Source organism: Chiloscyllium punctatum, chromosome 7 (genome assembly GCF_047496795.1).
Source record: "Chiloscyllium punctatum isolate Juve2018m chromosome 7, sChiPun1.3, whole genome shotgun sequence".
Classification (NCBI taxonomy): domain Eukaryota; kingdom Metazoa; phylum Chordata; class Chondrichthyes; order Orectolobiformes; family Hemiscylliidae; genus Chiloscyllium; species Chiloscyllium punctatum.
Window position 1 is genome coordinate 88009811 of NC_092745.1, and position 25756 is coordinate 88035566.

Sequence of the window (25756 nt, forward strand, 5' to 3'; positions counted from 1 at the left end):
TTTTCCAGGTGCAATCAGGTCATAGGAATAGAAAAATAGCTGACTCCCAACACCATCCCCATGAGAAATATCCAGTCTCTATGTTCTGGGCTGGTGGAGTACTCATTTTTGGGGTCATTGGTAATAACTGCAGATGCCTGCAAAAAACAATAATCTCTTAATTATAACAGCAATTGTAGGATTTTATCCCTTGCATTTCTTGGTAAGTGGTGACTAAGATTGTGACTGCCATCAATTTGCATTGTAGGAATTCATGGGTTTCTGGATGTTGGCTGCTGTTTCCTATCCCCACACATGCCTGCACTAAAAAAAAAGTTTATATTAAATGTGACTGCTTTTATTTTCTGTGCTTATTTTGAACCAGGCCTGAGGGGACTGATGATAGCAGTATTGCTGGCTGCTTTAATGAGTTCACTCACCTCAATCTTTAACAGCAGCAGCACACTCTTCACCATGGATATCTGGCAGAGATTCCGGTCAAACGCCACTGAACTAGAGCTGATGATTGTTGGCAGGTAAGTTCAGACTTCAAAAATGATTCGAAAATTGAATGTACAGTGAAATATTAATAAGAATAAAAATTATCAACTTACCATACTGCCGAACGGTGATGTGCTTTCTGTTTGGGTAGACCTTGATTGAGAGCCATGCTTCTACTGAAACAAAAAAAGGAGCTTTATTACCAAATTCAAAAAAAGCTTATGTGGAAGGGTCCTAGGGTGTGATTGATACTGAAAACATACTCTTAACTTGTTACCCAGGAATATAATTGATCACACTTTATAGAAACCATTAGATTTTCATTTCCAGTGGAGTATGCCAAGTTGTCTTGCTACAAGAGGAGTGTTGTGTTCTATTTGATTCTCATTTATTTTGAAACATCTGCTGAGAAAGGTTTGCTCTGACAAACCTTTGTTGGTATAAGCCCCTCTTCCCTCAGTCAGGTGTGCCAGCACTTTTCCCACTTGCATCACTATGAGATGTAAAGACCCAGTTAACCCTTGGGTTGGAAGGTACTTTAGAAGCGTCCCAGTACAACTGTGCCTAGCATTAATAGTACTGCATGAAAATGATTTTCCCAGGCTGATCAAGGGCCAATGTTACTTGTTTGGATGTGGTAGGGAATGTGAAGAGCTCAAATGGAAATGCTTATGTTAACCCTCTGTGGCAATGTCCAGCTGAGCAGCGAGAGAGTGAGGTGGTTGAGCTCTACTTACCTCTTTCTAAAATTCACTGATGGGATGTAGACATCACTGACTGGGCCAATATTTACAGCTTGTCTAGTGCAAAGACAACGAGGTGACTGTGGAACGTAGGGTTCGTACCTGGCTGCTGCTCACCTATCTAGAGTGGAGGAAAGTTTGGCCTGATATTGCATGCAATTGGCTAGCACCTAAGTAGTGCTAATTGGTTAAGGGCAGTGAAAACAGGCAGGGCCTGGAACAAGCTCCTGAACTTTCCTTATTCCTAAATTGCATTGGGCCCAAATTATATGCTTTAAAACCCAATTTAAATACGTGAATGAGGCTTGCCTCTTTCAGAAGGGAATGCTGGCTACCTTTTTCAAAGCTCCTTCAAGGTTGAAGCAGGTATGAGAAAGATGTGGAGTAAAAAGGTCATTTTAATTGTTCTGATTTTCACCTCACTACATCGCTTTCTAAAATTTGAACAGAGTGATAATAGAATGAAGATCAGCCCATTGGTTATATCAGAATTATTCAATTGGAGTGACTGATTGATTAATTATCACATATGGGCAGGATGCAAACTTTAGCATAACTTGGTTATAGAATGAATATTGTATAGAGCTAGTTATGTGAGTGCCTACAATAGGGAGAAGGGCAGAAAGAAATTAGTTTCATTTAGTGAGGGTCTACCAGCTAAAACCCCAAAGGAGAATGTATTTTACCTGGTTAACATGTGGAGCATCTGATATTTTCTCTTCAAACTTATTTTATAGTTTATGAATATTTTCTGCATTAAACTATATTTGTAAATGACTCTTATTCTCTTTTATATACATGCAATTCATGCAAGTTGCTTCTGTTAATGTAGGATATTCTGACTGCACTCAGTCTGAGCATTATATGTAAGAGAGATGTGTTAAGGGCATGGATGGACACATGGAATTGCAATGTTGCTGTCTCCACAGAGATGTGGTTGAGGAAGGGGCAGGGCTAACAACTCAACATTGCAGGGTTTAAAATCTTCAGGGTGGAAAAGAAGAGTTGGTATTGCATTATGAATTGAAGAGTTAATTACTGCAATAAGGAGGTACAGTACCTTACAATGGGCTTCAAATGAGGCTTTATGCGTTGAGTTTAGGAATAAAAAGGGAGCAGTCGTATTGTTGGGAATGTATTATAAACCCTGTACTAGTCAGTGGACAATAGAGGAGTGGATATATAAAGACAATTCACTGAGATGTATTTAAAAAAAAACTTAATTGTATGAGAGGGTTTCAACTTGTCCACTGGGATACCCATAGTGGAAAGGGTTTAGAAGGGGCACATTTCTTGAAATGTATTCAGGAGAGCTTTCTATATCAACATGTAGAACGTCCAACAAGGGATGTGTAATGCTGGACCTAATTCTGGGGAATGAAGCCAGACAAATATTTGAGGTGGCAGTGGGAGAACATTTTAGTGCTATTTCTAGAAAAGGAAAAATATTGGCCTGCAAAATTGAGTTTTGGATTGAAAGAAGGCAGTTTTTATTAAAACAAGGCAGGAACAGGCCAAAGTAGACAGGGAATGGCTAATCAACTCATGGAGGCATACAGCACAGAAACAGACCCTTTGGCCCAATTCATCAATGCTGTTCAGGTTTCTTAAACTGGACTAGTCCTTTTTGCCTGCATTTGGTCCATATCCCTCTAAACCCTTCCTATCCATGTATCTGCCCAAATGTCTTTTAATTGTTGTAATTGTACCCACTTCCCACTTCCACTGGCTGTTTGTTCCATGTACACACTACACTTTGTGATAAAGTTGTCCCTCAGGTTCCTTTCAAATCTTGCCCCACTCACCTTAAACCTAAGCCCTCCAGTTTTAGACTTCCCCTACCCTGGGAAAAGGACCTTGGCTATTCACCTTATCTATGCTCCTCATGATTTTCTAAACTTTTATAAGCTCACCCCTCCGCCTTCTACGCTCCAGGGAAATAAAGTCTCAGGCTATCCAGCCTCTCCTTATAATGCAAATCTTCTAGTCTCAGTAACATCCTTGTAAACCATTTTTGCACCTTATCCAGTTTAATTAAAACCTTCCTATAGCAGGGTGACCAGACTTGTACACAGTACTCCAAATGTGGTCCTACCATTTGGTATGGCTATAACATGATGTTGTAATTCCTGTACTTGATGCTCAAGGAACGATGTACCTAAACCCCGAGGTCTCTTTGTTCGATAACATTCCCCAGAGCCCTGCCATTAACTGTGTAAGCCCTGCCCAGGTGTATCTTACCAAAATGCAACACCTTGCAATTATCTGAATTAAACTCCATCTGCCACTCCTGGGCCCACTGGCACAATTGTTCAAGATCCTATTGTATTCTTAGACAACATTCTTTACTATCCATTATACCACCAATGTTGTCATCCACAAATGTATTAACCATGCCTCCTATGTTCTCTTCAAACAACAGTGGATCGAGCACTGACCACTGGGCACAAGCGTCCAGTCTGAACAACAACCCTCTACCAGTACCCTCTGTCACTTACCATCAAGCCAATATTATATCCAATTGGCTAGCTTTCGCTGGAACCCATGTGATCTAACCTTACTAACCAGTTTACCTTGCAGAACCTTGTTGAAGACCTTGTTAAAGTCCATGTGGATAATATCTGCCACTCCATCTTCATCTATCTTCTTGGTCACTGCTTCAAAAATGCAGTCGAATTTATGAGACATGATTTACCATGTGCAAAGCCAGTCCTTGCCTTTCCAGATGCATATCAATCCTGTATCTCAGAATCACCTGCAACAACTTACCCACCACCGATGTCAGGCTCACCAGTCTGTAGTTCTCTGGCTTTTCCTTGGAGCCTTTCTTAGATAATAGCACAACATTAGCCACCCTCCAATCTTCTGGAACCTTACCTGGGGCTGTCAATGATACAACTATCTCTGCCAAGGGCCATGCAATTTCTTCCTTGGCTTCCCACAATGTCCTGGGATACACTTGATAAGGTCCCAGGAGTTTATCTACCTTTTATGTGTTTTAAGACCTCCAGCACCTCTTCTTCTGTAATGTAGACTCTTTTCAAGGTGTCAATATTTATTTCCCTGAGTCCCATGCCTTTCTTCACAGTAAATACTGATGTGAAATATTCATTCAGTACCTCACTCAACTCCTGTAGTTACACACATAGACAGCCTTATTGATCTTTAAGGGACCCTATTCTCTCCCTAGTTACTCTTTTGCCCTTAATATACTTAGAATCTCTTTGGATTCTCTTTTACCCCATCTGCCAAAGCTACCTCATGTCCCCTTTTGGCTAAATTTGCAGCAGAACAGTGGGGTGGGTGTTTAAAAAGGAACTGGGGAGAATACAGGGGGCCCAATAATGTTGAGTTACATATCAGAATAACAAGCCCTAGCAGGAAAAGAGATGTTTCTAACAGTTACAAAGTAAGCAAATCAGTGGAAGCCCTTATGGAGTGCAGAAAGTGCAAGGGAAGAACTTAAAAGAGCAATTAGGAGAGCAAAGAGAGGCCATGAAGAAACACTGGAGGATAAGCTTAAGGAGAATTCCAAGGTATCGTATTAGTATAAGAAGTAAAAGAGGATAACCAGGAAAAGAATAGGGCTCACTGGGGACTAAAGAGGGCAACCTGAGCATGGATCCAGAAGACATCAGTAGGGTGCTAAACAAGTACTTCACATCTGTCGTCCGTTGGGAGAAGGAGGGTGTAGGTAGAGAATTCAGGAAGACAGACTGTGAGTTTCTTTGGCAGTTTGACATAAGGAGTGAGCAGATATTGGAGGTTTTGGCTTAAAAGTGGACAGATCCCCAGGTTCGGACACATTGCATCCTATACTGCTGTGTGGGGCAATGGCAGATATTACATGGGCTCTGACCGAAGTTTTTAATTCCATTCTGACCACAGGGCAATGCCAGAGGATGGGGGACAGCTACTGTGGTTCTACTTTCAAGGAGGGTGATAGGTATAAGCCAAGGAAAGACAGACCAGTGACTCTCACGTCATTGGTCAGAAAACGATTGAAGAAAATTCTGAAGGAGCAAATGAACTTCCACTTGGAGAGGGAAGGTTTGATCAGGGATCATCAGCATAGCTGTGTCACAAAGAGGTCAGGCCTAGCACATTTGTTTGAATTTTCCAAGGAAGTGAGCAAATAGATGAGGGTCATGCAGTTGATGAGGTTTATATCGACTTCAGCAAAATCTTTGACAAGGTTCTACATGGAAGACTGATGAAGAAGCGAAAAGCATATGGGATCCAGGGTAATAAAGCAAGTTGTATTCAAACTTGGCTTCATGGTAGGAGACAGAGTGTGGTGTTAGAAGGCTGCTTGTGAGACTGGAGGCCAGTGTCCAGTGATGTAGCACAGGGATCAATGTTGGGTCCCTTATCGTTCATGACAGATATAAATAATGCAAAAGAAAATGTGGCAGACATGATAAGTACATTTGTGGATGACATGAAGATTGACCAGGAAGTTGACAGTGAGGAAAAAGGTCTTAAGCTAAAGGAGGCTATAATGAATTAATCAGATGGGAAGATCAGTGATAGATGGAATTTAACCCTGATGAGTGTGAGGTGATGCACTTTGGAAGAAGTAGTAAGACAAGGGTGTACTCGATGAATAGCAGGACAATAGGAAATAGAGGGACCCTGGGGAGTTTGTCCACAGATCCCTGAAGACAGCAGGACAGGTTAAGAATGCATATGGGAAACTTGCCTTTAACAGTTGTGGTACAGAGTATAAGAGCAGGAAGGTTAGTTTGGAGCTGTACAAAACTTTGGTTAGGCCACAGTTGCAGTGCTGTGAGCAGAAATGATGTGATTACAATAAAGTGGGTGCAGAGGATATTCACCGAGATGTTGCCTGGGTTGGAGCAAGGTAGCTATGAAGAGAGGCTGGGTAAGCTCAGGCTGTTCCTTTAGAGCAGAGAAGACTGACAGGGGATCTGATACAGTGTGGGAAAGTGTGGTAGAAAGAATAGAGACATGGTCTATTTTCTAAATGGGAAATTTGCTTTGGAAATCTGAAACACAAATGGTCTTAAGAGCCTTAATTCAGAATTCTCTTAAGTTTAACATACAGGTTAAGTTGGCAGTTGGGAAGGCACATGTGATGTTCACATTCATTTCAAGAGATTTTGAAAACAATATCAGGGATGTACTGCTGAGGCTGTATAAGGCTCTCATCAGACCACATTTGGAATATTGTGACCAGTTTTGAGCCCCAAATCTAAGCTGACATTGCAACAGGTCGAGTGGAGGTTGGCATGAATGTGATGATATGGAGGTGCCAGGATGAAGGGCTTGTCATTTGTGGAGTGGTTGAGGACTCTGGTTCTGTACTTGACAAAGTTTCAACGGATGAGGGGGTATCTTATTGAAACTTACAGAATACTGACAGGCCTGGATAGAGTGGACATGGAGAAGATGATTCCACTAGTAGGACAGACTGGGGCGTGAGGGCCCAGCCTCAAAAGGGACAACCCTTTAGAACTAAGGTGAGGAGGAATTTCTTCAGCTGGAAGCAGGTTGTAACTTATTGCTGTAGAAAGGTTTGGAAGCCAAGTCATTGAGTGTATTTAAGACAGATTGAGAAGTTTTGATTGATAAGGGGATGAAAGGTTACGGGAGGAAGATAAATGGGATTGAGAAACACATCAGCCATGATCAAATGGCAGAGCAGGGTCGATGGGCAATATGGCCTAATTCTGCTCCTGTATTGTATGGTCTTACAATTAAGATGTACCTGCACAAGATTGAGGGGCATGGTAAGTGTGGATAGAAAACAGCTATTTTCTTTGCATGAAGGGTTAGTACCAAGGGGTATAATTTTAAGGTTAAAAGGAGGAGGGTTAGAATGAATCTGAGGAAACAGTTATCGTCCAGAGGGTGGTGAAAATCTGGAATACGCTTTGCTGGAGTTTAGATGAGGAGGGAAACCTCACAACATTTAGAAAGTACTTGGATGAGCACTTGAAACGTTACATTCAAGGCTGTGGGCCAAGTGTGATTAATGTAATTTTATGGTAGTTTTGTCAGTGCAGACTTCATGGGTCTTCTGAGGCTCCAAAAGACTCTAGTCAGGCCACATTTGGAGTATTGTGCATAATTTTGGGCCCCATATCTCAGGAAGGGTGTATTGGCCCTGGAGCATGTTCGGTGGAGGGTCATGAGAATGGTCCCAGGAATGAAAAGCTGAACATATGAGGAATGTTTGATGACTCTGAGTCTAAACTCGATAGAGTTTAGAAGGATGAGGGGGGATCTAATTGAAACATACAGAATACTGAATGGCCTGGAGAAAGTAGATGTTGGGAAGATGTTTCCATTGGTAGGAGAGACTAGGACCCGAGGGCAAAGCCTTAGAGTAAAGGGAAGACCTTTGAGAACAGAGATAAGGAGAAACTTCTTCGGCCAGTGAGTGGTGAATCTATGGAATTCATTGCCACAGAAAGCTGTGGAGGCCAGGTCATTGAGTATATTTAAGACTCAGATAGATACGTTCTTGAATATCAAGGGTTTTGGGAGAAAGCGGGAGAAGGGGGTTGAGAAATTTATCAACCATGATTGAATAGCCTAATTTCTGCTCCTATGTCTTATGGTCTTATTGGCCAATGAATTTTTCTGCTCAATATAATTCTATGACCTGAAACAGAATTTGTCTTATTCTAGGTTATCATGGCAATTAGTCCCATCTCTTGTCCTTACACATAGAATCCCTACAATGTGGAAACAGGCCAGTCCGCCCATCAGGTCCACACTGACCCCCCAAAGAGCATCCCAGCCAGATCCATACCGCTTCCCTGCGGGGAGGATGTGCAAACTCCACAGAGACAGTCACCTGAGGCCGGAGTCAAACTCTGATCCCTGCTGTGGTCAGGCAGCAGTGCTAACCGCTGGGCCACTGTCCTGCCCATGTTGTACCACACCAGGTTGGCATTACATTTTCAGGAATGCCTGATGCTACCTCTGATGACAGCTTTTGTTCCCCAACTGGCATTTTCCTGACTGTCTGATGGCTTATGGTTACTTACTGATTGATATTCCAGATTTATTTAACTGAATAACTGTCTTCTCAAGGACAATCTGGAATGAGCAATGAATACTGGCCTAACCAGCAACACCTACATCATATGAATAAATAAATTAATAGAATTTGAATTCAAATATCCAATATATCTTCATGTAGGCTTTTGGTCACTCTTAATATTCCCTCTATTATCTTCGTGTTCATTTTCCACACGCTTTTTGTGTAAAGTTACCTGTAATATCTTTATTACTTAAATGGCATTTATAAATGGGAAAGAGATTTTTTTAATAGCTCTTTCACTCTGCTTTATATGACTGTTTAGAGATTCATGGAGATTTATTTGTGCAACAGTTATACGAAAGGAATGCATCTTTTGGTTTCTCAAAAAACTCCATAAATGCAGCAATGAGGAATATTCATGTTGGTTAATGTTTTTATTCAACTGTCCGGCTTCCTTGTAATAAAGAAAATCCCTTGAGACTTTTCACCATTGTTAAAATGTCTATAAATAAAGTACGTTGTTGATGGACATATCTGAATCAGCACAGAGATCTGTAATAATCTTATGGGACCCTTGACCTATGCAGAAGATGTGCTGGAATATTGTTTTCACGTTATTTATTATGATTATCCTCCCCAGCAGGGGAAATAAAGCTTGTAATTTTCTCTTCTTCTGCTTCTACATTAATTTTCCTCTTTCTGTCAGGGTGTTTATTGTTTTCCTAGTTGCCATCAGTATATTGTGGATCCCTATTATCCAGACAGCTAACAGTGGCAGGCTGTTTGACTACATTCAGTCCATTACAAGTTACCTCGCACCACCGATCACTGCACTTTTCGTTATGGCGGTATTCTGGAAGAGAGTTAATGAGCAGGTAAGAACCGACGTCATATTTTCAGGGATACCCGGTGCTACACCCAATGACAGTTGGGAATTTATGACCCAGTTGAATTGCTGTGACTTTCTGACTGCTTCTTTACTTTCTGATACTGGTGTCATAATCCAAAATGTATTTATTTTGCCTGAATTCAAATTCTCAATATCTTGTCAACCAAGCTTTTGGTCACTCCTCTTAAGGTTTCCTTTATTGGCTTGCAACACTGGGGGTGAGAGCTGTTGCAATTGCTGTTTTTAATATTCTAATAATAGACAGCCTGCTGAAGGTATCTTTAAATCTTTACAGATGGTGTCTGTCAAAATATATAAAGGTAAGGTGTTTACAAAAGATTGACTCAAAACAAAAGCTGCTCAATGGCACTTTTATTTCAGCGGAAGAATACTGAGGTTCTAAATCAGTAGTGTCTTCAACCAACAGGCCAGGATACAACCTTATGGGTTCAGCCAGGTGACAATTCTTCAGATGCAAGTCCAGGCATTCTTAGAAGGATTTTTGGTGTGTGGCCAGTACTGTGTCAAGTTCCAATTCGTTTTCATCCAATTCTCTAATTCTAGAATGAGGGGACACAGCAGGAGGACACTGTGTAGACCATTTAGGACTGAGATAAGGAAAACTTTCTTCACACAAATGGTCATGAACCAGTGGAATTCTCTGCCACAGAAGGCTGTGGAAGCCAAGTCACTGAATACATTAAAGAAAAAGATAAATTTCTAGATTTTAATGGATTCATGGTTATGGGGAAAAAGTGGGAAATGGTATTGAGATGGATGATCGACATTGATTTATTTGAACAGGTTCAAAGAGCTGAATGGCCTAATTCTGCTCCTAGTTTCCAGGCTTTCAGTGTTTCTGTAAGTGCAGCAGACTTCAGCGTGGGTTTCCGCCAGGTGCTCCTGTTTCCTCCCACAGTCCAAAAACGTGCAAATTAGATGGATTAACCATGTTAAATTGCCCATAGTGTCCAGGAATATGCAGCCTAGGTGGATTAAGCCATGGGAAATGCAGGAATGCGGTGAAGCGGATTGGTGGGGAATGGTTCTGGGTGGGATGCTCTTCGGAAGGTTGGTGTGGACTCGATGGGCTGAGTGGCCTGCTCACCAGCTATAGGAATTCTATGGGGCAAGGACTTTGCTGGTTGATCAAATATTCCAGTTGATCAAGAGATCTACATAATCAATGTAAAAACACACAGTAGTGTAATGCAGGAGATGTGCACATCACCGTTATACTTTATTCCCAGTATAAAACACTTAAATAATAATGCAACTTTGCCTTAAATAAAACTTAGTAGCAGAGAGCATTCTCACTCGCACCCTAAACTGACTGCTCAGGTATCAAGGAGATCGCAATAATATAGTAAGCTTCCAGTATTTGAGGTGTATAATTTTTGCCAGTGTATCGAGAGTGTCAGTTCACAAGGTGTCAGTTGGAATAAAGATTGTTGTACATACTTTCTGATATCTGTCACTGAGAAACAATAATGAAGGCCCTCACTGTTTTTTCTATCTGTCCTGATAGCATTGAGCCTTACTGGGATGGTTCCATTCTCACACCACTGGAGAACATGGATCTGTCACCCAGTTTCTCTTTGATGTATGTAACACCAGATTGTAAGTTGTCAGAACAGTATCCACAGAAATGTACCAGGAAAATTTCACAGGCTCCTGCCAGTGGGTTTGTAGGGTGGGGGCCGTGAAATTCCCTGGGTGGCCTTTCCACCACCCCCCTGACCATCCTGGCATGTCTGGAATGTTATGGTGAACTGAGCAAGACCGAGGCTGACTCATCCACCGTTGCCAAAGTTGAAGCCCTCTAAATGGGCAAATAATGGAACACCATCACCTCCAAGTTCCCCTCCATGCCACTCACCATCCTGAATTGGAAATGGTCCTTCACTGTCACTGGGTCAAAATTCTGGAATTCCCTCCTTAATGGCATTGTAGATCAACCCACAGCACATGGTCTGCAGCATTTCAATAAAGTAGCTTACCAACATCATCTCAAGGGAAACTAGGGATGGGCAATAAAATGCTGGCCAGCCAGCGATGCCCACATCTCATGAGTGGATAAAAAAATGAACACTTAAAAGGATGTCTGACAAGTGGGAGGTGTTCAAGAGTATAATGACAAGAGTTCAGAGGCATTTTGTTCCTGTTAGAGTGAAGGATAAGGTTGGTAAGATTAAGGAACAATGGATGAATAAAGATATTGAGATTCTCTTCAAGAATAAAAGAGGATGTTATTTTAGATACTGACCACTTAGTTCGATTGAATTTTTTAATCAATATAAAGAGCGTAGGAGCATTCTTATGAGAAGGCAAAGAGGGCATATGACAAAGCATTGGCAGTTAAGGAGAAAGTGAAGACTGCAGATGCTGGAGATCAGAGCTGAAAATGTGTTGCTGGAAAAGCGCAGCAGGTCAGGCAGCATCCAAGGAGCAGGAGAATCGACGTTTTGGGTATAAGCCCTTCTTCAGGCAGGGCTTATGCCCGAAACGTTGATTCTCCTGCACCTTGGATGCTGCCTGACCTGCTGCGCTTTTCCAGCAACACATTTTCAGCATTGGCAGTTAAGGTTAGGGATAATCCAAAGAGATTCTACAAATACATTAAGAGCAAGAGATTAACTAGAGAGAGGGTAGGGCCTCTTAAAGATCAAGGAGGTCATCTTTGTGTTGAACCCCGGAGATAGAAGAGATAATAAATGAATATTTTGTCAGTTTTTACTGTGGAGTAGGAATTGGAGGATAGAGAATGCAGAGAAATAAACTTTGATGTTTTAAAAACAGTTCACATTACAGAAGAGGAAGTTCAGGAGGTCTTGGAGAATATAAAGGTGGATAAATCTCTAGGATCTGATCTAATGTATCCCAGAACATATGGGAAGTAAGAGAGGAAATTATGAGATCCCTTTCAGAAATATTTGCATCACCTATAACTACGGGTGAAGTGCCTATTGACTTGAGGGTGGCTAATGTTGTAACTTTGTTTAACAAAGGTTGTAAGAAGAAACTGAGGAATTAAAGACATGTAAATCTGACTGATTGTGGGTAAATTGTTGGAGGTGATTATAAAAGGTAGGAATTATGGACATTGAAAGAGGCAAAAACTGATTAGGGATATTCAGCATGGTTTTGTGCGAGGAAAATCACCTCTCATTACCTTGATTGAGTTTTTTGAGCAAGTTACCAAAAAGGTGGTTGATGGCAGAGCGCAGACATTGTTTATTTGGATTTTAGTAAAGCCTTTGACAAGGTTCTGTATGGTAGACTAATTAGTAAAGTTAGGTGACATGGGATTCAGGATGAGCTTGCCAATTGGAAACATAATTACCTTAATGGCAGGAGACAGAGAGTAATGGTGGAGGTCCACATTTTGGTCTGGAAGCCTGTGACCGGTGATGTTCCACAAATATCAGTCCTGGTCCTCTTGTTTGTCATTTATATAAATGATTTGGATGAGAATATAGAAGACATGGTTAGTAAGTTTGCAGATGACACCAAAATTGGTCACATAGTAGACAATGAAGAAGGTTTTCCAAGATTACAAAAGGATCTTGATAAAATGAGTCAATGGGTTGAAAAGTGGCAGATGGAGTTCCATCTGAATAAATGTGAAGTATTGTTTTTCGGTATAAAAAATGCAGGTCAGACTAATACAATTAATGGTAGAGCCTTGGGTAGTTTTGTGGAACACAGGGATCCAGGGGTGCAAGTACATAATTCTTTAAAGTTTATGTCACGTATAGGGCTTATGCCCGAAACGTTGACTCTCCTGCTCCTTGGATGCTGACTGACCGGCTGTGCTTTCCCAGCACCACGTTCTCGACTCTGATCTCCAGCATCTGCAATCCTCACCTTTCTCCTAGTCACATACAGACAGGATAGTTAAAAAAATGTTTGGCACGCTTGCCTCCATTGCTTAGTCCTTTGAGTATGGGAGTTGGCACATTATGTTGAGGTTGTACAGGACATTTGTGAGGCCTCTTCTGGAATACTCTGCCCAGTTCTGGTCACCCAGAAGTTATAGGAAGGATATCGTCAAGCTGGAGAAGCTTCAGAAGAGCTTTACCAGCATGTTGCCAGATATGGAAGGTTAAGTTATAAAGAAAGGCTGGTTAGTCTGGGACTTCTTTTACTCTAGCATGGGAGGTTGAGAGGTGATCTGATAGAAGTCTATAAGACAAGAAGTATAGATAGAGATGACAGTTGTTGTATTTTCCATAGGATGGGGAATTTCAAGACTAGGGGGCACGTTTTTAAGGTGAGAGGAGAGAAATTTAAAAAGACATAAGAGGCAATTTTTTTTATGCAGAGGGTGGTTCATGTGTGGAATGAACTTGCTGAGGGAGTGGTGGATGTGGGTACAATTACAATGTTTGAAAGATATTTGTATGGATACATGCGTTGGCGAGGTTTGGAGGGATGTGGGCCAGGAGCAGGTAGGTGGGACTAGTTTAGTTTGGGATTATATTCAGTGAAGACTGGTTGAACCGAAGGGTCTGTTTCTGTGCTGTATGACTCCCAAGTCCTGTTTCCTGCCCAGCCTCAATTATGAAGTTGATGGGAGGAGTTCATGGACAGGGGACAGGGGCTCCCTGATTGGCCCAGGTTATTAACCCCAATCAAGGATCTTGTAGTCAATAAGGCTGACCTGGTTCCAATCACTACAACAAGTTTTAACATTGTTTATCAATAACACACAGTCTCAATACAGACCTGTGCTAGCATTAGGTTTTCTCCCACAGAATTATGCAAAGGATAATATCTCCAGTAACACAGTGCATTGACAATACTAGTCCAGATTGCATGAAAAAGGATAAATATAATGACAGGATGGTTTGGGAATTGGGTGCTATTTACTGAGGGTGTTGGGGATTTATCCTCCTAGCTCCTCAGTTGCCTTTACTTCATCTTTTAGGGAAAGCAGGCTATATTAAGTGTCACTCAGTTACACAGGGCTCAGCAGCTTTACTGCTGCTGGCATTGCCCCCATCCAAGGCCATGTATCAATGTTGGATCTGAGGTCCCAGGTGAGTGATGGCAGGGGTGGGGAGGATACAGGTCAGCAGTGAAGGCCGGCAGTGGCTCATTTGGCTTCTGTTTCCCCCACCCCCCACTCCCACTACAGGTTTAATCCCAGCAGCGACATGCTGTGGCCCCTAAGTGGGAATTAACTAGCTAAGTCGGGCAGGAGGCATAAGGTGCCAAGGCCCCACCTGCTACCTTCCTGCCACACTCACCTCAAGGGGAGGGCATTGAATTTGCTTGACTTAAAATCCTTCATAAACCTATAAAACGGGAATATTTCTATTTGGAACTGAAATAAATTAGTTGCACTATGGCAAGTTGTATATAGCTGTGTTCCTTGCTTACATTTTATGCGTACTGGAAACATAAAAAGATTTATCATTTTCACTGCAGGTTGTTATGGTTACTTCCCTAATGCAATGAATGTGATAGTTGGATTCTGAACTGACTTGCTGGAAATAATCGGCAATAAAATTAATGGAACACGTTTGTTTATGTCGCAGGGTGCTTTCTGGGGCTTGATGGCAGGACTGGCTGTGGGTTTAATTCGAATGATCGTCGAGTTTGCTTATGAAGTTCCATCATGTGGTCATGAGGATCACAGACCTGACATCCTCAAGAACATGCATTACCTTTACTTTGCCTTGCTACTGTGTGGATTTACTGCAATCATTATCACTATTGTCAGTCTATTGACTCCACCAATTAAGGAAGAAGATGTAAGTAATAGGTATTCATCAATTAATTGACTTTTTTAAAGAAACTTTTTTAAAAATTACATTTACATAAAATTGACTTTTCTGTCTCTAAAGAATATTCCAAATTTCACCTCTTTAGTTGTTTACATTGAAAATAGGAGCAGGAGTAGGCCGTTCAGCCTATCAAGGCTACTTCACCATACGAGATGATCATGGCTGATCATCCACATCAGTACTCTGTTCCCACTTTCTCGTCATCCCTTTGATCTCTCTAGCCCTAAAAACTCTATCTACTCCTTCCAAAACAGAAAATGCTGGAAAATCTCAGCAGGTCTGGCAGCATCTGTAAGGAGAGAAAAGAGCTAACGTTTCGAGTCTAACAAACGTCAGCGCTTTTCTTTCCTTACAGATGCTGCCAGACCTGCTGAGATTTTCCAGCATTTTCTCTTTTAGTTTCAGATTCCAGCATCTGCAGTAATTTGCTTTCATCTATCTACTCCTTCAAGAAAACATTCAATGTTTTGGCCTTAACTGCTTTCTGTGACAGAATTCCACAGGTACATCACTCTCTGGGTGATTAAATTTCTCCTCAGTTTAGTCCTAAATGGGTTACTCCATATCCTTTTAAGTTGTGGACTCTGGGTCTGGACTCCCCAGTCATCAGAAACATCCTTCCTGCATTCCTCTTAGAATTTTATACAAGACCTGCTCTCTGCTCTGCTTTGTCCCTGCCTGCCCTGACTGTTTGACTCACCTTTGTTCTCAGCTCTACCAGTCTCACATTCATCTCTTTCCTCACTATCTCCCTGGTCCCACTCCACCACACTTTAATAGTTTAAATCCTCCCGAGCAGCTCGAGCCCGTACATTAGTCCCCTTCCAATTGAGGTGCAATCCATCTTTCTTGTATAGGTCACTTTTACCCTAAAAGACCTTCCAGTGATCCAAAAATGTGAATCCTTCTCCCAAACACCAGGTTTGGAGGATATGAGCAACAGGGGGAGGTTGACTAGGCTAGGGCTGTTTTCCCTGGAGCGTTGGAGGTTGAGGGGTGACCTTTATAGAGGTTTATAAAATTATGAGGGGCATGGATAGGATAAATAGACAAAGTCTTTTCCCTGGTGTGGGGGAGTCCAGAACTAGAGGGCATAGGTTTAGGGTGAGAGGGGAAAGATATAAAAGAGATCTAAGGGGCAACTTTTTCATGCAGAGGGTGCTATGTGTATGGAATGAGCTGTCAGAGGAAGTGGTAGAGGCTGGTACAACAGCAACATTTAAAAGTCATCTGGATGGGTGTATGAATAGGAAGGGTTTGGAGGGATATGGGCTGGGTGCCGGCAGGTGGGACTTGATTGGGTTGTGATATCTGGTCGGCATGGACAGGTTGGACCAAAGAGTCTGTTTCCATGCTGTACATCTCTATGACTTTATGCCTGCTGCACCTGAGTGCTTACTTTCTTCCACTGGTATACAAGGGCACCCAGCGCCCATTGCACCACCTCCTTTCTCAATCTGTCAACATTCAGATAATAACTTGTTTCCTATGTTTGCTATCAGAGTGATTAATCTCACATTTATCCACATTATACCTCATCTGCAATGCATTTTCCCACTGACTCAAACTTGTCCAAATTACCGAAGCATCTCTACATCCTCCTCACCACGTCGCCACCACTTTTTTCCAGCTACTATTAGTTTGGAAAAAGGGTCATGGTCTTGAAACATTAACTCTGTTTTCTCTCCACATATGTGGGCCAGACCTGCTGCGTTTCTTCAGCAATTTCTGTTTTTGTTTCAGAATCCCAGGATCTGCAGTTCTTTGTTTTATTTTCCCGTTTATTCCTATTCTTTGATTCCTGTCTGCCAACTAACTCTCTGTCCATGTCAGTACATTATCCCCAATCCCATGCATTTTAATTTTACATTCTAATCTCTTATGTGGAACCTCAACAAAAGCCATGAAAATCCAAGTAAACCACATCAACTGTATCCCCTTTATCAACACTACAGGTCATATCCTCAAAAGATTCCTGTTGAGTTGTCAAGCATTATTTCCATCTTGTAAATCCTTGCTGACTCTGTCTGATCCTGTCACTACTCTCCAAGTACTCTGCTATTAAATCTTTTATACAAAGCTCTAGCATATCCCTTGTTACCAATGTCAGGTTAACCAGTCTATAATTTGCACTGTTACCCATGTTTGAATCTTATCCTTGAACTTTCTATTATTTCCTGTTCTGTTTTTTTTTGCTTTTGCCCTTGTTTACCTCTCTTCTGTCCCCCTATCCAGATTTCTATTCTCTTGCCATTTTAGGTTAAATCTTGTGATTTACTCTTTTAAGAATTTGGATTTGGTTTATTATCCTAATTTACTTATGCAATTCAAGAAACCAGTAAGAATGTGCAACTTTGCAGTCTTACTATTTCATGCTCTACTGGTTTTTAAAGCTTGAGTCAGGAACCAGCTAACCATTTTAACTTGATTGATGTCCTCTACCACATATTTTAATCTTGGTCTGCATCATTTAGAGCCTACACTTAGACTTTTGTATTCGAAGAGAACAAGTTCCCTTTTCATTGTTTTCTGTATTCCACAGCATTTCTGTGTGTGTGTGTCTGTGTGTCAGACAGACAGAGCCTGGTCAGCTTGATGTCAGTGATAGGATGGTTATTACAATCTTTCCTAAAACAAGTCATTAACCATTTCAGTGAGAAAACATAATTAAAACTAATTTGCATTGATTCCTAAAGTTATGGCATGATTGAACCAATCTTCACGATTTAAAAGCAAAAGGAAGAACCAATAATGGCTACCATATGGATCTGACATATATGGACCCTTAGAAGGCCTCTATTAAGGTGTCATGTGAGAGAGACATAAGAATGATCTGATCATGGGGGTGGGTCAGCACACAGCAGGATTACTTGGAGTAAATCTATAGTTTAGCAAACAGTGTTGGAATTTAAGGGGAGTTATTTGGAGTGACGGAAAATGGAAATAATATCCCACAAGGATCTGTTCATGAACCACTTTTGTTCAACCGTGTACATATAAACAATCTGGGGTTACTGGGGAAACATCCATTTCAAGAGGAGATGTGTTTAGGTCTGTGCAGAGTTAAACCCTTTAAAAGTGACTTTGGGTTGGAGTCCTGACATCATCTTGTCTGTTTGTAGGTTTCTACCAGGTGCAGCTCAGGAGCTGCCATTTTAAATGTAAGCAAATCAGGCTGGAACTGGGTTTATAGTTTTTTAACTCATCAGATATTCTGATGGAGCCAGATAATTTAACTAGTGGTGCGGAGGGATAGCTTAGTATGTTAGTATCATTATTCATTTTCAACAAAGTTTTTAATGTTCAGACATCTTCCTCAAGACTAAATGATGTAAAGACATGAAGCATTTAAAGTATTCAATTTGGACTTAAGTCTGTAATGCTGTGTATTTCATGAGAATTTCCTTGAGCAATGGTACGTCAGTGGCTGAGGTGAGACTATGCAGTGGTTTGATCCATCGCAAAATGATGGTATAACAAGAAACAATTTTTTGAAGACTGAGAGGTCCATCCGAAGGTACTCCCACTTGGCTGGGAATGAAGGCTGTTTCTAGCCCTGCCTGTGAATGGAACCATGTCACATGTCCTGGAAGTACTATCTCTTTGGCTCTCAGTTGCTGGACAAAGCCTCTGCTGTAGTAATGATGGGCAGATCTGGGTCATAGTGAACCATTATTTGAATTGACATGAGGTTGATTTGTTCAAATGATTTCCATTGGTATTCATCCTGATACCAGGCCCAGTCCTGTTTAGGTAATTGCTGTAGTAGTTTGCTCACCTACACCAGACAAAGAACGTCCATATCTGACTGACCATGCTATAAACCATTGAATCTCCATAATACAGTGGGGAAATGGGAAGTCCTTGACGGCTTTTGACTTGGGCAGATCAACTTTGATGCCTAATGCATGGATGATATGTCTGAAAACATTGATTGTAGGTTTAGAGAGCTCACATTTATAGTTAAACGAGTCCTATGTTCTGCAAGCAACTTGACATCAATGCACCCGTGTATCTTATTCCTGCACAGTGGATCCATGGATAAGGAGCTTGTCCAAATGGCAGATAGCTCCTTCCAACCCCTTCAACATGCTATTCATGGTTCATTGAAAAATGTCCAGGACGGATGTGGTTTCAAAAGCCAGCCAATTGAAACAGGATCTAAAGGTCGCTACCAGAAACTACTGTTCATGTCCGGTTTAGTAAAAACTGAGCTCTTTGCAAGATCCAGCAGGGTTTCATCCACAGGAGCCCCTGTGGTGTATCTCCCTTTCAAGGCTTTCTTTAAATGCAGAAATGTAGTGAACCAATGGACATGAGGAAATGAATGATTCCTGAACACTAGCTGATGGGCTGTGCTAGCAGTGATATTGCCTTCAGTACAGATTGATACAATTCCTCATATGATCTTCTGTACAAGCGGGTGTGGAACCTTCCTTGGGATGAACAAGGAAACTTGTTTTTCCATCACGTCTTAATGTAATATGATAAGGTGGGTTCAGTTTCCTTAGATCTATGAATTGTTGGGGAATTCTGATTGGAATTGTGCCAATTTTCCCCTTGACTTCACAAGGCATCCACCTTGTATATGAGCTGGAGATATGAGTACACTCTCGGGCTTAGAAACACGAGAAGAGGAGTACGCCACTCAGCCCAGCTGGTCCACACTCCAATTTAATATGATCATCGCTGATTGAACACATCAATTCCTTTTACTTACACACTCTCTATAATACTTTAAAACATTGGGAATCACAAATTATCAAGATCTACTTTAAGCATATTCAAAGACTGACCTTCCACAACTCTCAGGGCTAGAAATTCCAAAGATTCACAACCCTTTGAGTAAAAAGGTTTCTCCCCATCTCAGTCCGATATGACACTCCCTTAATTTTAAATTGTGTCCATAGTTCTAGACTTCCCAGCCAGGGGGAGTATCTTAGCTGCACTTTAGAAACTTAATAATGAACAATCTTATGAATGACAGTGTTTGTGATTTGTCTCCCTTTATACTAGAGGGTAGCACCACTTGTTACTTGACCTTCAGCTGAACACCTCTTGGGCCAAGAGGTTGAATGGCATGGTCTTCTCTTACCACAACAGAAATATGAGATAATGTTACACACCACCAAAGTATTTTGGCTGGTACTATCATACTTCTCTGAACGCTGGACTGAATCAGGTTGAACTTCCATTCTTTATTTCGCTTAAAATGTGAGCCTACATGTCATGAGTTCTATTGTTTCCATTTCCCGCTGACCTTGGCCAGTTTTAATATCTACTAGGAGAAAGTGAGGAGGCCCTGCTCTGGTCTAGCTTTCTAAGGTTTGCTTCAAGCTGAGGTTGTCTGCCCTGCATTCAAGTTTGCTTGTTGCTGGAGTCTCTCTGCACTGTGTTTTCAGGTCATCACCCTGTTCCATTGGCCCAGCCTATCTCCTGAGACTGCTTGCTCAGATCTCTGCTGGTAACATTTGCCTTTTTCATCTGATTGCTGATTTCCTTGTCCCACAGCCTGCCTTTATTTAAATTTCATGGCAGTACCAGGCGCTGCTGGGTTTAGTTCTCATTGTGTAGAGGAAAGGTTTCTCAATTTTACAGTGCTCACTATATTGTAAGCATGAATGGGGAGCAGGCCTTTGTGAGAAACAAAGCCCACTCACTTCAATAATTTCAGTCCGAGACAAGATCTGAATCAATAGTGTCATTTATTTTACACTTGCAAGTGGGTGTGCTGTCCCGTGTCTAAGAGGCAAAAGACATACACACACTAGGTTCAATTCATACATAATATTTATATGATTTAATGTCCATTGTTTTACATTGCTCCCTCCCCTACTTACATCATCCACTTCCCTAAGACCGGCCCCCATTACCCCTGTTTACCTCTTGCCCTATCCGGCCTTGTCTGTGATAAAATGCTTATTTCTGGTCTCACAAGGCTGTTTGACCTTATCCTGCTATAGGTCATTGTTAGGCATATCCCTTCTTCATCATTATCTACCCCCTTCATCTGTGCCTTTCCCGAGGCCGTTCTGATCCCTATGACCCTTTTAATTGGGGTTTGTTCCTGTGTTTTTGTAAAAGTGGGAAGCACATGTTTATACCTACTGTTTGTACAGGCGTATCTAGCTTAACTTCATCCCCTCACAACATCTTATCTACTTGCCCATAATGTCTACCTTCTGACATACAGTTTTAGCTAATACAAAAACAATTATATATTTCCTCCACATCGTTTCCATTCTTGTTGACTCAGCACTTGGCTAAAACAATTACCCACTGGTGTGAGTTCACCTCCTTTGTAAAATGGAATTGCAGAAGTAACACTAATCCTACTGATATCCCACAATTCCCCCTCTTTCTTTTAATTACCATTTGTTATCTTCTGCAAATATTTTATTTATAAGCATCGCTCCCGAAATTTGCAAGCATCATCCCGGAGATTTCATCCATCTTGGTCTCACTCATCTGCTCATTATTTAGTCGATAAAGTCCTTCAACCTGATTCCCTTTTAGGGGCATCTGTTTCATTAAGGCTGTTTCAATCAACCTTTGGGTGAGTCCTCGTATACAGGGTATGATCATTTTTATTAATTGTTACCCACCAAAAGAGAGCTGACACAAAGCCTGCTGCAATCTGGTTACGAGCCTTGAATTCATCCGGTACTCCCCTAGGGACTCCTACCGAATCAAGATAAATCCTGTCATCGAAAGAAGTGTCTAACAGTAATCTCTTACCCCTTCCCTTTTTCCCTCCTTTGTTTTCCTTCTCAAATGCCAGGGTAAATGGAATTGCCAATTGTACAATTGCACATATCCCTCTCCAATCTGGAGATAGCGTGGGTCTCAATATTTTGCCTCCACAGTACCACCACAGATCCGCTCGGGGAACCTTTAATGCTGAGTAGTTCCCTCCCTTCTTCGTTTCGGTGACATTCTTAATCTCTGTACATAGTTTCAGCTCCCCCAAATCTTTCGACTGACTTGTACCTCGTCTACACACACGATGTGTGATTTCCAACTGCGGCAGAAAACAGGGGGGGAACTTTTACATCTTTCTTCTCCAAGGGAGGGAACATCAGAGATAGGGAGGTACAATTCCTATCATTCCATGCAGTCTCATCCTGATACAGGGCTATCATACATTTCATGCCCTTCCTGTCTCGCTTCCACCCGAGCGGAAAGGAAACCACCTGGGCCACTGGCCGACCGGAGGCACATGCATAGCAATTGCTTTTGTTCAGACTTTTTACAGTATACTTTACCCATTCAACCCAGGCATTTGCATCCCCGTACCCAGTTTCTATTTCAATGGTCTGTTTCAAGTCCTTTACCTCTATAAATTTTACTACTTTAGGATCATCGGGAGGGGTGAAAGATTGTATCTTATTACCCAGTAGTTCTACCCGTTTTCCCTGTCCTACACTAATTCGGAAACAACAGCCCAAGAAATCCTTCCCATTTGCTTTCATTTCTATCCCAAATGTTTCATTTAATTGTATCTCATAGGTGGCCCCACCCAGGATTGTTTCGTGCCATGTGGTTTTCCTTATTGTTAGGTATATTGGGTTACACTTTTTATCAGGGCAATCGCGAGCTGGTCGGAAGGGGGTCTGGTGTACTGTGACGAGACCATTATACGAAGTACCATCCCCAAGGCTATCCCCATAGGACTTAAGATGTATCTCAGAGCTGCGGTACTGTCTCTGATTATCTACATCCCCACAATTTACTAAGCTGCATACATCAGCGTCTATTACTTGTGGATTATCAGACTTGGGGACCGTTAATAATACATATGAAAATGATATTTGACAAAATCCCAATACTAAAAGGGCTAGCATCATATCTCTAGCAGCATTCCCAGTATTCTAAACATCATGCTGAATATACAATCTTACAGAAATAATCCCGCGCTCGCGTCGCCACTGTATAATCAGTTACTCAAAGTCTCTTTAGCCTGAGTTTCAGCGAATCTTGCATTGATTCGGCTATCCAGACTTCTTCCTCAACTGGAGGGTCCACTGGCCCTTTGATCCGAGTGTAGTGAGTCCAGCCTTTCTCTGCTGTCCTTATCGCTGTTTCAGGGGTCAAAAGAGCCTGGTACGGCCCTTCCCAGTCCGGCTGTAATTTAGTCTCTGTCCATGATTTTACTAAGATCCAATCGCCCGGCTGGATGGGATGAACGGTGAATTCAAGGGGTGGAGTCTGTGCCAATAAACCCTGTTTCCTTAGGAAAGACAAAGAGGAGGACAAACCCAGTATGTACTTCTTTAAAAACAAATCTTTAGTTTCGGGACTTGGCAATTCTCCATTCGTTCCCAAGTAAGGTAATCCAAATAAGATTTCATAGGGGGATAGTCCCAAGTCTTTCCTTGGGGCTGTTCGTACTCGCAAGAGAGCTATAGGTAAACATTTGATCCAAGGGAGTCTGGTTCCTATTATCAATTTAGAGAGCTATCGTTTGAGTGTTTGGTTCATTCACTCAACCCTTCCCGATAATGGCGGGTGCCATTGAGTATGGAACTCCCAGGAAATTCCCAACCCTTTCATTACCCCCTGTAACACTTTAGAAGTAAAGTCAGTTCCTTGGTTGGAATCAATATGGTTCACGCGCCCATATCGGGGAATTATGTGCTCCAATATTGTTTTAGACACTCCACTTGCAGTGGCGGTAGCTAGGGGGTATGCCTCAACCCAACCAGATAAATGATCTACTATGACCAACATATATTTTAGTCTGCCTACCCTGGGGAGTTCAGTATAATCTACTTGTATACTCTGGAAAGGTCTCAGTCCTGGGTCTCTTCCTCCCGGGGTCTGTTTTCTCAAGACTTTCTTATTTACCTTTTTGCATATGATACATTCCTCACATATTTGTTTAGCAATTGTATATATTCCTTTACATCCATATTCCCTAAGAACTAAATCACACATTGCTTGTACTCCCCAATGGCTGCCTTGGTGTAGGACAGCCATAATCTCTCGCATCATCACTTTGTTTAACATTTCCCTTCCATCAGGTAACCTCCAATGCCCGTCTGCTGTTTTTACAGCTCCTAAATCTCTCAATTCATTTTCTTCGCTTTCAGTAAATATAGGAGCTTCCCGAGGACCTGGAACAGTAGGTATTAGGGAATGAATCACCACTTCTTGTGGGTTCAGGGCTGCTTCCTTAGCCACCTCATCGGCTAATCTATTCCCCCTAACTTCTAGTTCATTTCCTTTCTGATGACCATTTACATGCACTACTGCTATTTCTCGGGGAAGTAATACGGACTCCAAGACCCGTTTAATCAATTCTTCATGTACTAATCCCTTCCCCCACCTCTGGGTTAATACTCCCAAAACCACTCCCTTATCCACGGTAGCAAAGAGGGAAGGTAAGGCTAACACGGGGGCATGGATCAGATCTCTTTTGCCTCATCATCCCAACTTAGACATTTTGGTTCCCCCTCTAATAGTTTGAGATATAATTTCTTAGTCTTCAGTGCATAGGAATCAATCCACAATCTGCAATAACCCGTGAGACCCAAACATTTGCGTAACTCCCTTTTAGTGCTGGGCAGCGGCATTCCCACTATTCCCTCTATCCGTTCCAGGCTTATCTTTCGCTTTCCCTCACTAACTAAATGTCCCAAGTATTTCACTTCTTGCTCCACATATTGTAGTTGGTTTTTAGATACCCGCAGTCCCTGCTGGCCCAGGAAATTCAATAATTTGTTAGTGGCTTCTACTACTCTTTCTCTTCTTTTTCCTGTTACTAAGAGGTCGTCTACATACTGCAACAGGGTAGTCCCCTTGGGGCTGCTAAATTTCTCTGATACTTGTTCTAACATCTGTCCAAATAAATTTGGGGATTCCGTAAACCCCTGGGGAAGCACAGTACACTGGTACTGCTGTTGCTGTCCTGTCTTAGGGTCTTCCCACTCAAAGGCAAACAAATTCCTACCTTCCTCTGCCAAGGGACAAGCCCAAAAGGCATCCTTTAAATCTATCACACTAAACCATTTGTGGTCATGAGGGATCTCACTTAATAACGTAGAGGGGTTTGGCACCCTGGGTGCCTGATCTGTACTGTTCGATTTAATGTTCTCAAATCCTGCATCAATCGATAATTTCCATCGGATTTCCGCACTGGTAGTATTGGGGTATTATAAGGAGACATACATGGCTCCAACAATCCATCTCTAATCAATCCTTCAATTACTGGCTGCAGTCCTCGTTTACCTTCAATGGAAATGGGATATTGTCGCTCACAGACAACATCCCCTTTCCTTTTTAAATTTATTTCAAGGGGGGGGATCTGTAGTTTTCCACAATTCCCTTCCCTAGCCCATACAATAGGGTCTATCTCTCTCTCCACATCCTCTGCCAACATTGCCTTTTGTACAACTAATTCTTTTTCCTGAATTCCAATCCCCAGTCCTAAGAGGATAATTAAATCTCTCCTTAATAAGTTACTTCCTATATCAGGGATATACAACAGTTCCCCTGTGACCCTATCCTTAGGACCTTCTATCATCATAGGTTCAAATACTGGAACAGTAAATCCTTCCCCTTTTTAACCCCGAAACAGTAATTGACCGTGTTGACATTCCTACTTTCTTTGGTTTAAAATTCAGCGATGACCGTGCTGCCCCCGTATCTACTAGGAAGACTACCTCTTCCTTATAGGGTCCCACCTTCAGGTTTATCAAGGGTTCCTGGTGGGCCCCCGAGGGCAGGAACCCCTGACACCCCTATTCTTCATCAAAATTCATAAGCGGAATTGCCCTCTCTTCCCTTTTCAGAGCCGGACATTCCCGCTTAAAATGCCCTATCTTTCCGCAATAAT

General features: G+C 41.9%; 1 protein-coding gene across 1 annotated transcript in view; it reads left to right on the forward strand.

Moving 5' to 3' along the window:
- The window catches only part of slc5a9 (solute carrier family 5 member 9), a 115752-nt gene that overhangs the window by 77796 nt on the left and 12200 nt on the right, over nucleotides 1-25756 (forward strand). The window contains exons 10-12 of the mRNA XM_072574255.1: nucleotides 365-515; nucleotides 8945-9113; nucleotides 14671-14886. Coding sequence (XP_072430356.1) covers nucleotides 365-515; nucleotides 8945-9113; nucleotides 14671-14886 — 536 coding nt within the window. The remainder of the gene's footprint in view (nucleotides 1-364; nucleotides 516-8944; nucleotides 9114-14670; nucleotides 14887-25756) is intronic.